Genomic DNA, 13,754 nt, shown 5'->3' on the forward strand with positions numbered 1-13,754 from the left:
ACAGTTTCTAGACTACTAACAAGAGGAATGTAATTGTAACATGGTCATTGTCGCCATCAATGTCATCCTAACAACTATTGAACAGTTTCCATGTGCCAGGCACTAGCTAAAACACACAGTCTGTGTCATCTCATTTACTCCTCAGAACCAACCCGAGTTGTAATTCTCTAAATTTTAACACATTGAACAAAATTTCTCTACGTTGCGGATCAAAATAAAATAGAGCAGTTGTTAGCTATTAGTACAACTGGAGGGTTCATAACCGATTCTTGGAAAAGAAAAGTGTTTAAGTATACATAAAGCTGTGTGAACGACTCTATTTAAAATGCATTACAGTCTTCTTGGTTTTAGACAGTTCAATATTTTCATCAATTAGGTAGAGGAATAAAAGATTTTTCAGATGGCATAGTAGAAGCAGATAATAGTAGAAATGAGAGTAGAAGCTCAAAAGCTAGAATAAGAATGCAAGCAATAAACGAAATAAAAAGCACTTCAATTTAGGATTTTGGGTTTTTTTTTTTAAGCTACATAAGTTTGGGGAGACCCAGAATTATTGAATCTCATTGTTGCAAGCAATTTTTGGTCTTCGAGCCCACCCAAGCAGTCCCACTAAGTAGTTCTCTAGTCCGGTGTTTTTCAATCTGCATAATATGGCATGAGAGGTAAAATCAAGTTAGTGGATGAAAGCATTTTTTAAAAGTACAGTAGAGAAAATCAGTACGATTTTTTGGTAATTATCAGTATTACGTTAGACTTAAGTATTTTATTCTTTCTCAGTTGTGTATGCACTTGGTAGTGATATAAAATGTATTTTCTATTATGGATTGTGGTTAAAATTTTTGAAAGCCACTGCTGTGACCCATTTTTAAATCCCTTTCTTTTATTACTTTATTCATAGATCCTGTGGGGAAATCCGGGAATTTATACGTCGTACAGAAATGACTCATAGGAAGACTTTTTCCTTTTTATGTTGAATTTAAATGTGTTTCGCTGTAGCTTGAGCGCATTGGTTGCGTCTCAGCCCTGCTACATACTGGCCATGTGACCTTGCCCAAATCGCTTCACATCTTTAATCCAAAATATTTTAATCTGTAAAAATAGAAATATGGCTAGTAACAAAACAATAATGCTTTCCAACCCTAATGTGACGGCAACTTTTTTTTTTTTGTAAAGAGAAGTCACTTTAAAAACTGGAGATTTCGCAAATGCTATTTCTCTTTATGTCCCTTCCAGTTTACCGTGGAGAAGCTTAATCTCTTCTTGTCAAGCCTTCGGCTATTTGAAGGCAGGCGCCGTGAACCTTCTGCCCTCACGTGGGAAGGCCCAGTCTGTTTAACCGCACCTCAGAGACCTGCAGTGTGGAGTCCGCAAACCACCCCGGTCACTCGCTCCCTTCCACACGTGCTCCGGTTTGTGTACGTTTGTTCTGTTTTATTTTTCTCCCGTAGACCCATTTAAATGGTTTATCCATTTCCATGTAACATGAAAAATGATATGCAAGCGATGAAAACAGCCCTGTCTGGTGGAGGGGCATATCAATGATTACTCTGCTGTTTCAAAAATCACGTTTTAATGTTGGTATATACTCGTCTCCCATAGAAATAAAGCAGGGTGCCCAGAATATAATTGTAAATGTAGACTAGTAATCTCAGAGTATTATGGGATGATTATATCTCTTGTTCAGGAGACAAAATCGCACTTTTTTCTTTTTGGTGACATGTATTCAGCTTAAAACTCTAAAGTGGTTTTTGTTTTTTTGTTTGTTTATTTATATCTAATACCTGCTGATGAGCCATATCTCCTCCATCTTGGGTTTCTGCCATTTTTTTTTTTCTGACCTAAGAAAAGCACTTAACATTTGTCCTTGTTTAATTTCATCTTATTAGCTTCAGCTCATTGCGCTAGCCTGTCGAGATCGTTTTTCATCATAACTCCGCCGCGCAGTCATCCGCCAGCTCCTCCCAGGGGCCGGTCAGCCACAGGCCGGTGTCATGTGTCTGCTCCACCTCCCTCCCACAGCCCAGGAACCAGCCCCAGGAAACCCCCATCCAGGTGACATGATGGATCTGACGGTCAGGACCCTTAAGGGGAAGTCCTTGGGCCAGTTTAGAATCCTTGTCGTCCCTGTGTTATTTTTTAGCCCATTTTTCTCCCTGGGGTTCAAAAAGATAATGAGAAGTAAGCAACTGATTATGTTTACCTTTTTCTTACTTGGCTATCAGGAAGCTCAGAGCCTGGACCAATTCCCCATTTTTAATGAGTCTAAGCCATTCAGAAATCCACAGGAAAAAAAAAAAATAACGCAAGTGGTAAAAGCTTTTTAAACAAATAATGTGTTTATATAATTTATGTAATTTTGAAGAATTTGCCTATATTCAGTAAATCCCACTTGAGACTGTTCTGTATCTTGCATATTTCAAACTGTTATTTCTATACACGTGACATAAAAGAGCAAAACAAGGGACTGCCATCTTTGAATTTTGTTTAAACTTAAGCTTGTTTAAATAATTAATATTTTCTGCTTAGCTACAGATCCTTCAGTAACACATGTGTGAATTTGGTTTGGCAGGGGCTGGGGGGAATACAGGTACTTCTGTGGGAAGAATAATCCTGGTGCTAGCAGAAATCTCACCGTTCCTCCATCTCCTGAGACAAGCGAATAAGTTGGCGGGAGGGTTGGTGGAATGATGGGATTAAAGCAGTGTTATCGGCTCGGCCTTCCGTGGAGCTTCCACGCTGTTGCCACGTGGATTCGGCTCCCTTCGCTGCGGCGTTTTTTTCTGGGAAGGAAGATTCGAGCACTCTCCTGGGAATCGGGATGTCTGCTGCTTCCCCTTCCAGCTTTCCTAGACCGCTGCAGAGTTGGAAGCCAACGAGTGCATCTCTTCAGGTGCCTCCAAGTCCTGAAGATGTGGGCCGCCCTCACGGGTTAGAGGTGTGTGCAGAGGACACAGTCATTCGGTAATGGCACCGGGCACTGTGCGCTCATGAGCTCCGGCTCAGACTCCTGGTGGCACTGCAGGTATAGCATTTCGGGGGCCAAGGGGCTGGCTGCCCGCTGCCGTTTTAACAGGAGGCCCGTGAATGAGGCCGGTCAGCGTCAGGTGTTTGTTTAGGAGAAGAGAGGGCCGTGATAATAGAATGTGACAGTGGGTTTGGGGGAAACGTGGACCCAGCTCTCGAGTTGAGGGTCATAAAACAAAAGAGGAATTTGTCCTGTCGAAATAGTCTCTAAAAGTGAATCATTTTTGGAGTTTGGTCTTTGTAGACGCCTGAGAAATATCTAAAAAGGAGAAAAATTTGATGAACTTTCTCAGTTAAAAATTTCAGTATTTCTCATCACCAAGGGAGGGCGGGGGTAACCAAACGATCTGCTTCTTCTAGATGCAGAAATAACAAGATGCTTGGATCACTTCTGTGAAGGAGGAAAGCCCCGTTTGTTGTGACCGCTTCCCCGATGGGAGATCAAAGGGCACCGTGGATCGCAAGAGAATGAAGGATGATATTTAGATACTCCAATAAACACAATGCCACATTCTTTATTTTAAAAAGGGAGAAAAAGAAAAGCCATCCTTAGAGTTTTTAGATGTTCTTTAATTTGAGAAACTCTGCCATAGACAGAAGGAAGGAAAAACATTTGGCAAGTTTCAATATTGAGGATTCCTGCAGTCCGGTTACACTGCAGTGGCCTTGACATGTTGAAAGGGTGGGTTTGTCTGTTTATGACAGGTCTGCAGGGTTTAAACGTGAGGTCCTCATCGAGGGGAAGCCCTAGTAGGTTTCATACTTACTCAGAGTGGCTTTCCAAACCCTAACCTGAGAAGTAGGAAGTTGAAGTCTTACCCTTCATTCTTAATTGGCTCTTTAAGACCGTCCATCATGAGCCACTCTGTATGTCTGAGATTTCTTGAACATCCGACGGCCGCTAGAACAGCATAGAGGTTGGGAGTGGAGGCTGCAGAGCTTCGCAGAGGTTTACAAGTCAGCTCCTCCGCTCATTAGCGATGTGACTTCAGACAAGTTACTTTAATCTTTCTATGCCTCGGTTTCCTCATCTGTGAAATGGGGAGGGTGTTAGTACCTATTTTACAGGGCTGTTGCGAAGATTAAGTGATTTTGTACAAGTAAAGTGTTAGATGTGTGACACATCGAAGGAGCTTAGTAAATGCAAGCTATTATTTCTACTTCCCTGGAAAAATAGGAGGATGATTAAAATAAAGCACATAGAGTTCTGAACACAGGGATGCACACACCTTGAACTTCCTTTGCTTGTTCGCCATGCTAAATTATGTAACAGATGACTTCTGATGAGCACGGTCCTATGCTACGCATGGGAGCTAAGCAATTTTAAAATGATTCCTACTCTGCAAGGTAGAGTTAGGTTAGTGTAAAAGAACCTACAAAGCCCAGAAGTTGCAATGCAAGGCAGCGTGTGGGACCAAAAGAGGATAGAGTAGGATCCTGTAAAGATGCAAAAAACAGTCATGTATGTAGAAGTCCCCAGAATTATTTCGAGACTGACCTTTGAAACTAATTTTTGGCATTCAATTATAAGTTGTGAGTATTTGAGGTTTTTTTGAAAAGGGAAAAAGAAATTCCCAACATTCCCACATATTCCTTTCCTGCACTGCTGTAGTATGTGACCAGCTCTCTCCCAGTCATTTATCTCATGCTTCTGTGATTGTCTGCTGATGTCTCAGTCTCCATCACCAGCCCTGGAGAGGCGGGCTCTATGTGTTACTCGTTTTCTACCCCCAGCCCTGAGCACATGGCCTGCACTTAGTAGGCGTTTAATAAAGATTGACTGAAGGAATAAACGGATACTGTGTGCATTTTCAGAGAAACCCTGCAGACTGTCTTACATATTGCTTTGCGAATGATAAGCATTCGAATACTGATGCATTTGAATGTCCTGTTCATCTGTATTGTTCGTTAACAGAGAGAAAAGAGAAGGTAATTGGGTAGAAAAAGAGCACTAAACCATTCTTCTTTTTAATAGAAGAAAGAACATAGTTGCAAGAAGAATGAAGCCAAAGTCAACAAGCCAGCAACATGTACGTAAATGTCCATTGATTTCCCATTTTTAAGTAAATTAAAGCTGAGTTTGAAGAAAATGCTGAGAATTTTTCTCTTTTCTTACAGATTGTCCCAGCATTCCAGAAATCTGTAGGCTTAAAAAAAAATTTATCTCAGCAAATATGAACATGCTCACTGCAATAATGATACTAGAATAGCCAAGCTCTATGTAAAAGCACTAGTCAGTTTCAACTGAACTTCATGACCAAGACAGGGAAAAGGGGAAAAAGTTGTTAATGAGTCGCCGAAGGCACATGCTCCGTTTCCAGAGACCTCTGGCTCCTTTTCCCTGCTGAATATGGCTCGACCTTCTCACTGTGATATACAAATCCCTTTGGTGTGGTTGTTGCGGCAATCTTCAGCCTTGCTTTCCCCCTCCCTAAAGGCTTTCTAGGCGTGTCTCATAAATGCCAGGCCATTTCAGGACTCCACGCTCAAGTTTCATAGGAGGAAAAAACAAACAAGCACACACACGAGAAGTCCCTCTCCCACCGGTTGCAATAAGAGAGTTCTCAGAAGTGAAGTTTCTGCCACCGAGCCCCATCCTAGCTTCCCTTAGCCTTTGAGCTCACACGATCTGTGTCTCGTGAGAAGTCCAGCTTCATAAGGCAGCCTGATTGGTTGCTGCCCAATCAGTGGATTGACTGGTCTTGGTGAATGTGGCCACCTCTGACCCATCGGTCCTGGAGAGAGGGGGACCTTGTCACACGGTATGTAGGGGCTCCTCCCAGGGCTGAGGAGTAGGCAGATTCTCTAGAGAGCAGTCCTCCGAGGCCTTAATATGCATACGAATCATCTAGGGAGCTTGTTTGACCTGCTGAAGCCAACGGAGTGGACTGGCAGTGGGGGCCTGAGCATCTGCATTTCTAATGAGCTCCCAGGTGAGTGGTTGCTGCTGGCCCATGGACCACCCTTTGAACAGTGAGACTCTACATGGGTTGTAGTCAAGGCACAGAGTGAAAACTATTCAATACGTTCCTCTTATTCTAGAATGTTCTTCATGCTTCATTGCCAGGGAAAACTCTGCTCGCTGTTTAAGATGCAGTGCAAATGTAAACTCTGTGAAACAGTTTCGGGCTCTCGTAGAGTGACTGTCATGTGACTCCTTTACGATATCCCACTTATCATTTGCGTAATAATTACTCGTGTCTATCTATCACTCCTATTTTTCATTTTTCTATTTTTTTATTTACACAGTTTTTACTTATGTGCGGCTCTGGTGCACAGTCGATGAGTTTTAACAAGCTCGTATGGTTGCGTGCCTGCCCACAAACAGATTCAGAGCAGTTTTATCACCCCAAATTCCCTCATGCGACCCTCATATTCACTCCTCCCCATAACCCCAACCCTCGCCAACCCCTTACGTATTTCTGTTTCTACAATTTTGCCTTTTTCAGAATGTTATATCAATAGAACCATACAGCATGTAGCCTTTTGAGTCTCCTCCATTTTGCTGTGGGTATTTATGGATCTGGATAGTGTCTAATTCCTCTTTGGTTTTTTCCCAAATAAATGCCTGGCACAAATTTGGTGTTTGGATGCTCATCTTAATAACTCCGCAGTTGGTCAAATGTCCTTCGAGGAGCCCAGCGTCTTCATCGGTTAATCCCAGATGGGATGGGCCTCTAGAGTTTTGATGGTTTCACTGACTTGGTGCTGATTCTTTGACTCGGTGCTTTCCTAACTCGCCTGGTCAAAAGAATCTCTTGGGAGCGTGTAATCAAAAGGCAGATTTCCAGTACTCCCTCCTGCAGATTCTGATTTCACAAATAAGCCTAGGGGATCTAAAGCAGCGCTTCTCAAATTCTACTTGTGCCAGAATAACCTGGAAGGCATGTCAGACCCCGGATTGCTGGATCCCAACCCGAGTTTCCAATGCCGTGGGATCCAGAAACGTGCACTTCTAACAAGTTTCCAGGTGATGCTGATGATGTGCTCTGCGAACCCTACTTTGAGAACCCCTGATCTACCGTCTCGGCAAGCATCTCGGGTAATCCTTATACATATCCAAATACAGCTTCAGTGGAACAGAGAGGGGAGGGAGTGTGCTGTGAAACGTGTGTGTGTGTGTGTGTGTGTGTGTGTGTGATGAACTTTGCTCTCTGGCTCTGGCATTAATCCCACCTCAGCAGCGAAGGCGTCTTCAGCCCACATTAACTCAGAAGCAGAGAACGCTGAGGGTTGTTGATTCGGTCATTCTCCCCTGGACAGGGGCACTGAGATGAAGTTATCCGTCTCCTGATGAGGATGCCACTGCCCAGCCGGGGGCCAAACCAGTTCCGGTTCTGTCCAGTCCTTCACGCAGGTTCGAACAGTGTCAGCGTGGAAACCGTGTGTGAGTATGTGCTTGTGGTCTTAGAGAAAACCAATTAAGGCTGGATTTGGACATGGAGGGACAGTCCCCGTGGATGCCGAGGATTAGGGTAACAGCTGTCTTCCTGCCCATTAGAGGAGCTGTTGAAGGGAGAAGAGAAGACCTGTTTACAGGATGTGTCTTTGCAACTCGGAGCGGGAAGCCGATCTATCAAGCGCCTAGGTGAGTTGAGTGTGTATTTTCTCGAGTTCGAGTAGACAAGGTGCTGGCGGGGAAGCAGAGACCGTGAGAACCCGGGAGGGGTAGGTGGCTGCAGCCATGGTTGGTGAGATGTGCACTCTCCCCCTTCCTCTGTGGGCATCTGTGCTTGATCCGCCTGTGGAGAGAGGAGACCACCGTCTGCCACCAACCAGGATGCAAGGGGCATTTTCTATGTGGCCCTTCAGGAAATCGGAAGTGCCCTGGGTCTCCTTGACTGAGAATATGCTTTTACAACTCATTGTTCATTATCTCTTAGTGTGGCTGTAGAAGCGGTTTTCTGTGGTGTAGAGGGTTTCGCCACATGGGAAGCAAACCTAGCAGAGAAAGGTATTTATTGTCTTAAGACATCTAAGATCTGATCTATAGGTCATACTTCTATCTCCCTGTCTTGTCAGTGCAGAGGGCAGTAGTGAAGGTAAGGTAGGAGAGGATGACACTCGATTATTTGGTTATATGGATATCGCCTTAATTTATTGCTTTTACAGCTAGTTTTGCTAAACTTTTACTTTTTTTTACCCTTTAAAACCTACTTACTAGAGAAGAGGGCTGTTCTTGCTTCTTAGATCAAAATATTAGCAGAATTTTTAAAATACATTGTACATAGGACTATAAAAAACAACCACTTTTTTTTAAATGCCTGAGAATCCTAAGTATTTATTCAGAGAGCTCTTTACCTGCCTTATTTGCTATCCTTCATTTTACTTTCATCTGCGAACTTTTACACAGTCAACTTTTAATGCTTTTTATTGATGGGCATTCAAGGCGGCAAACAAAAATTAAACTGACTCTATTTGTGTCATTTTACCTAATCATTTTTATTCCATTCCCCAGCCAGCTTTTTTGCCACTATATTTAACAAGGTCTGGAATGGACGGGGTTGGATGTGACCTTCTCTGCCCATCTACTCTGTGAAAAAAAGTAGTGAAATAACTAAAAACGGTCAATAGGAGAAAGGATGAGGAGCTAATAATTGGCAGAGAGTTTTGTAGCATTTAACTTTGTAATTTGCAATTATAGAGATAAAACTGTTAATCCAAGTCACCATATGCCATGCTGCCTGACCATATTGGAACCCTGGATGTCTCGCTTTAGCTATAATGTAGCATGGCTCACACTAGCCTTGGATGTCAGATGGCTTGTAAGGAGTTCACATTAGGATACAAATATTTTCTTGTCTTGTTTCTTTGATATAATTGTTAAATCTTCTCTTTAAAAGGAAGCAGTTGGTCTTATGGGGGTCTTAAAATTTAAAAAGAAATGAAACACTTCCTGTAGCTTGATGTGCCTCTTTGATCTTGACCTTGAGTGCCTGCAATATGGGGAGGCAGCATTAAAGGTATATTAGTTTTAAAGGAAGTATGGGATTCAGATCAATCACATTCAAAAAGACATCATATCATTTTCTTAAATAGCATCTGGATTGAAGCTGTTGTTTCTTGTGACACAAGAAAGTTCAGGATGAGGGTCTCTGCTGCCCTTGCCGGCTGGGCGTACACCACCCTCTGCCTGGCTTCCTGCTCCTCCGCCTTTTCCCACGGTGCCAGCTCGGGGGCCTGTGAGGACATGCAGCCCAAGCACATTCGCGCTCAGCCTCAGAACCCCAGGACACACCACATCACTATTCACACCAGCAGACCTTTCTACTCACCGGGTGACACAGTCTCAGGTATGTATGGGAGAGGCTTTGAGAGACTCCCAGGGGGCCTTAGGGCCTCGGTAACAAATTCCAACTTACATTTGTCCCAGGAGAATTTCCTAAGCTAAAGTTTGGCTTAATCTTAAGAAGCAATTATGTAGCCAAAGATGAGCATGAAATATTTGTTATTGTGAAAACCACATAGCTAATCTCTATATTAATATTCATCTTTATGAGAGGGCACAAACAGCATTATTATTAAAAAAAATTATTCTGTCCTTATTATAATATATAGAGTTACTCTGAACAAACTTCATGTATTCTATGTATGTGTATGAGTGCAATAGACTTTTTTTTTTCTCATTATTTAAAACCAATTTTATTTGGGGAACGAAAAGAGCATTTCCTGCTCTATATTAGTCAGGTACTTGTAAAATCAGAGAAAGAACTCAAGCGCAGGTAGTTTATTTGGAAGGTGGCCCCAGGATGCGGGAGAGGAGAGTGGGAGTCAGGGACGAGAGAGACCCCCACAATGGGTGAGATTGGGCAGGTCACTGCTGTGGGCAGCCAGGGCCTGGTTCCAGTGGGACCTCTGAGAACCCACATGAAACGCACCTCTGAATTGGTCCCCAGGAAGATGGAGGAGCAGGCTAGTTATTGGCTGAGAGTAGCCCCCCAACCATCACACATACCTGAGAGGCACACCTGCCTGCCTTGGGTCGAGCTTCCAAGGTGCCAGCTAGAAAAAGCAGAGAAGAACTCCGTAGGTGCTGAAGGGGGTAGCCAAGTGTAGACAGAATTGTGTCTATGCAGCCACAGGCGACCTCAAACACATCAGCGGTGTCTCCTTTACTCCTTCTGATTTCTGCTAACTCTTTTGATGGGACTTAAAAGGTGATAAGTGAAAAGCAAATGTGCTCTCTACATACTGTTTTATCCCATCATTTTGTTGTATTGGTAAGGACTGGGGAAAAAATATATGTGGCTAATATATTGGTTCCCACAGCAACGTAGAACCTACAGCTGAAATTCAGGCTATTCCAACAGAGCTTCCCAAACTTTGTCACATCATGACAAATGGTAATATGTGTATAGCATGCTGGGGTCGACGCAAGAGGCTAATGACGTTTCAGAGGCAACTTCCCTGGGTGCTCCGGCCACCCCAGTTTATGACCAGCCACTCCCAGCGTGACGGGATCCACATGTTGGCACCCAGAGTTCTGTGGCTAGTGTAAGAATCAAAACACTTACAGTAGGGAGGAAAATCTGTAGATATGACCCAAAATACAGTGACACCAAATTCTAATAAGAAGTGACCTGAAGGAAACATAATCGGATCGTGACCAGAACAAAGACAACGAACGTAATAGAGGCTTGGAGGGAACGCGTCAGGGGGCCGGTGACAGTCAGTGACTGCTTTAGTGTGTCCCAGTCACTGTTCTTTTGCTGGGATCCCACTCTAATCAGTGAGCTTCTCCAAGGCAATGACCGTGTTCGCCTGTCATCCATGAGCACCCGATGCCCAGCGCAGTGCCCGGTGCTGAATAACAACTCTAAGTATTCGTATGAGCGTTTGTTAATACAAAGTCAAACGCGTGGAAAATAAAATGATTGCGGACACAAAGCTGCATTTAGGAAGCCCAAAAAAACTTATGACCCTGATTTTTAGTCACTTATTTAATTAAACATGAGTGGCTAAAATTTTTTTAAATGTAAATAGCTTAAAGATGTTATTACATGTTTTAAAAATATGAAGACAATATAAAGGGTAGAAAATAAAAAATAAAAGCTTCCCTTTCTTTGTTCTGGACACTCAACTTGATTCCTCAGAGGCAACCATTGCTGTTTCTTACACATTTTTCCAGAAATTTTCCATGCACATAAGCATTATAAACAGGATATCTCAAATAAGTGTAACCTTACAAAGACACATGTTAAAGCATTCTATTCAACATGTATATTTTTCACCTAACAATCATGTTGACATCTTTTCTTTTCAATAATTTCATAATAGTCAGTTTTCTAGAGGTCATGTGGTTGATGTAATTGTTTCCTATCGATAGGTTTTTACTTTTTCTACTTTTTGGCATTATAAACCATTTCCATGGATAACCTTACACTTTCGCTCATTGTATGAGTCGGGGCTCTTTCAGTTGCGAGTGTCAGAAAAGCTGATTTACAGAAACTTAACTAATAGAGACAATTTTCTGAAAGTAGAGCTTCGATGATGTCATCAAGTTTCTAAGGTGTTTCTATTTTCCCGCTCTGCCATTGTCAGCTAGTTGGGTTTCGTCCCTTTGTCACACTCAGTCCGAGGATGGCTGCCACAGTTGCAGGCCTCACACTGGTATCGAAACTAGAACAAAGAATCCAGGAGAAAAGATTTATTCTCAGGAGTTACCAGCCCTCTCAGGAGACTTCCTGTCACTGGGCAGAATCGGGTCACTGGTGAAGAGGAACTTCTAGCGCCGGTTTTGGTCTGAGGGGAGGGAGAAGCCGAACCTCTTTGAACACAAGAGGTCTTCGCTTGCCACTTGAACATACCATAAAGTCTCTGTTGACAGAGAATAAGTGGAGAAAGCCTGCAGGGTGGTGAAACTCACAGCTTGCATATTTATTTATACAAGTATGTAAGTAGAAGAAATTCCTACTAGTGAAATTGCTAGATTGACGGGTAACTGCATTGTGTGTGTGTGTGTGGTAAAAACACATAACGTAAGCTTTACCATTTTAAAGTACACAGTTCACTGGCATTAATACGTTCACAATGTGGTATGATCATCGATCGCCACTATCCATGTCCAGAACTTTTTCAGGAACCAAAGAGAAGCTCTGTCCCCATTAAGCAGTCACTCTCCATCTGTCTTTGGCCCCTGTAATCTTGAATCTTTTTTCTGTCTCTATGAATGTGTTCTAGGTACCTCGTATAAGTGGAATCATATCATATTTGTCATTTGGGGCCTGGCTTATTTCACTTACTATAAGGTTTTCTAGGTCTGTCCATGCGTATCAGAGGTAACCGATGAAGAATATAAAGGATATAAATATGAAGAGTTATCAGGCGACCCCTTGAAGAGTTGCCTGGTTTATAGTTTTAGCACAAGTGAGTGTCCTACTTTTTCCACAGTCCTATCAATACTAGTTATAATTACACATTTTAAAATTTGTTAATATGGTAGGTATAAAATAGTGTCTCATTTATAACTGCTTTTTACATTGCGATTGAGCTCATTTTATTTTCGTTGTGTCCTTTGATAATTTGGAGTTTGATCATCTTTTTTATGGAGTCGCTATAACTCTGTATAGCAGTCTCTTTCGTATCTTACAAATACTTTTCTCAGCTGTCTTTTGAGTTCTTCCATATTCAGAATTTTTTTTTTTTAATTATCTTGTCCTTTAGGACTTAAAGAGGCACACTCAACTCCAATATTAAAAACAAAAACAAGACAAAACATAAAATACACCAAACCGTTGTTTCTAGCTTTTATTTTGTATTTCATCTTTACATACTTTCTATCCAAATGGAATTTATTTTGGGTGTAGAACAGCACTTTAACTTCTCTCTTTTTTCTCTCATGACTTGTTTACTCTCTGGGGGCTGGTCCCCGGCTCCAGGCTTTTAGTCATAAAGCTTCTGTACAAATCACCAGGTGAAGCCACATCACGTGTGTCTGCCCTAAACGGATGTTTTCTGCTGCAGTGACGGTGAGAAGCAGCCGAGACTTCATGGGATTCCTGCTTCAGGCTCGAAGAACGTCTGACGGCCGGGTAGCTGGCCGTTTCGTTTTCGCTCCTCCTCATTCCAAACCGATGACTTGCGTGGAAGAGGCTGACACGGTCACCCACTCTGACAAGTCCCTGAAGAGAAACCTCGCATTCCAGTGGAAGGCCCCTGTTCAGCCCGTGGGGGACGTCAGATTCCTGTAAGAGAGGGTGAAGCGCCGCTTCTCGGTGACCGAGCCTCCCGCTTTGAGAAGAGGGGAGCTTCTCCCCATTCTTCGCGTTCCCTGTCCCCCACCTTCCTGGCCACCTTATAACAAGGAGGGGGTCCCTGGGTCTGCCCCGACTACAGGGCCTTTGTAGCAGGTGACTAAAACATCTTCCCCGATCACCCCTCTTTGTCACTGTCCGTGGTCCAGGAGCGTGTGATGTCCCCCCTCCCTGGGCACAGATGACTCTCTGCCAACCTCTCCAGGGACATTCTCACTAGAGGACAGAGCTGCTGGTGGGAGGGCAGGGAGAGGCAGGGGAAGAGGGAGGCGGAGGCCGGCAGACAGGTAGACGTTTCCCTGGGCCCGGGAAAGCCACCGGAGTCTCTGCGCCTTGGCTTGCTGTCGTCCACCGGGTGTGACGATGACAACACCCGCCGCATAGGGTTGCTGTCATCGTCACACCCGGTGGACGACAGCAAGGAGCTGTTGCATAAGGAGCCCATACGGCCCAAGTGCTCAGAACAGGTCCGGGCAG

The 13,754-nt window shown here is 43.4% G+C and overlaps 1 protein-coding gene across 1 annotated transcript in view; it reads left to right on the forward strand.

The window, feature by feature from the left end:
* The first annotated feature begins 1,730 nt into the window (after positions 1–1,730).
* REELD1 (reeler domain containing 1) overlaps positions 1,731–13,754 on the forward strand; it is a 19,213-nt gene continuing 7,189 nt past the window's right edge. The window contains exons 1-6 of the mRNA XM_036233539.1: positions 1,731–5,054; positions 5,143–5,957; positions 6,896–7,066; positions 7,288–7,612; positions 9,064–9,317; positions 12,988–13,210. Of these exons, the coding sequence (XP_036089432.1) occupies positions 7,464–7,612; positions 9,064–9,317; positions 12,988–13,210 (626 nt within the window). The 5' untranslated portion in view covers positions 1,731–5,054; positions 5,143–5,957; positions 6,896–7,066; positions 7,288–7,463. The remainder of the gene's footprint in view (positions 5,055–5,142; positions 5,958–6,895; positions 7,067–7,287; positions 7,613–9,063; positions 9,318–12,987; positions 13,211–13,754) is intronic.

Source organism: Rousettus aegyptiacus, unplaced genomic scaffold (assembly GCF_014176215.1).
Source record: "Rousettus aegyptiacus isolate mRouAeg1 unplaced genomic scaffold, mRouAeg1.p scaffold_m13_p_16, whole genome shotgun sequence".
In the NCBI taxonomy this organism is placed as follows: Eukaryota; Metazoa; Chordata; class Mammalia; order Chiroptera; family Pteropodidae; genus Rousettus; species Rousettus aegyptiacus.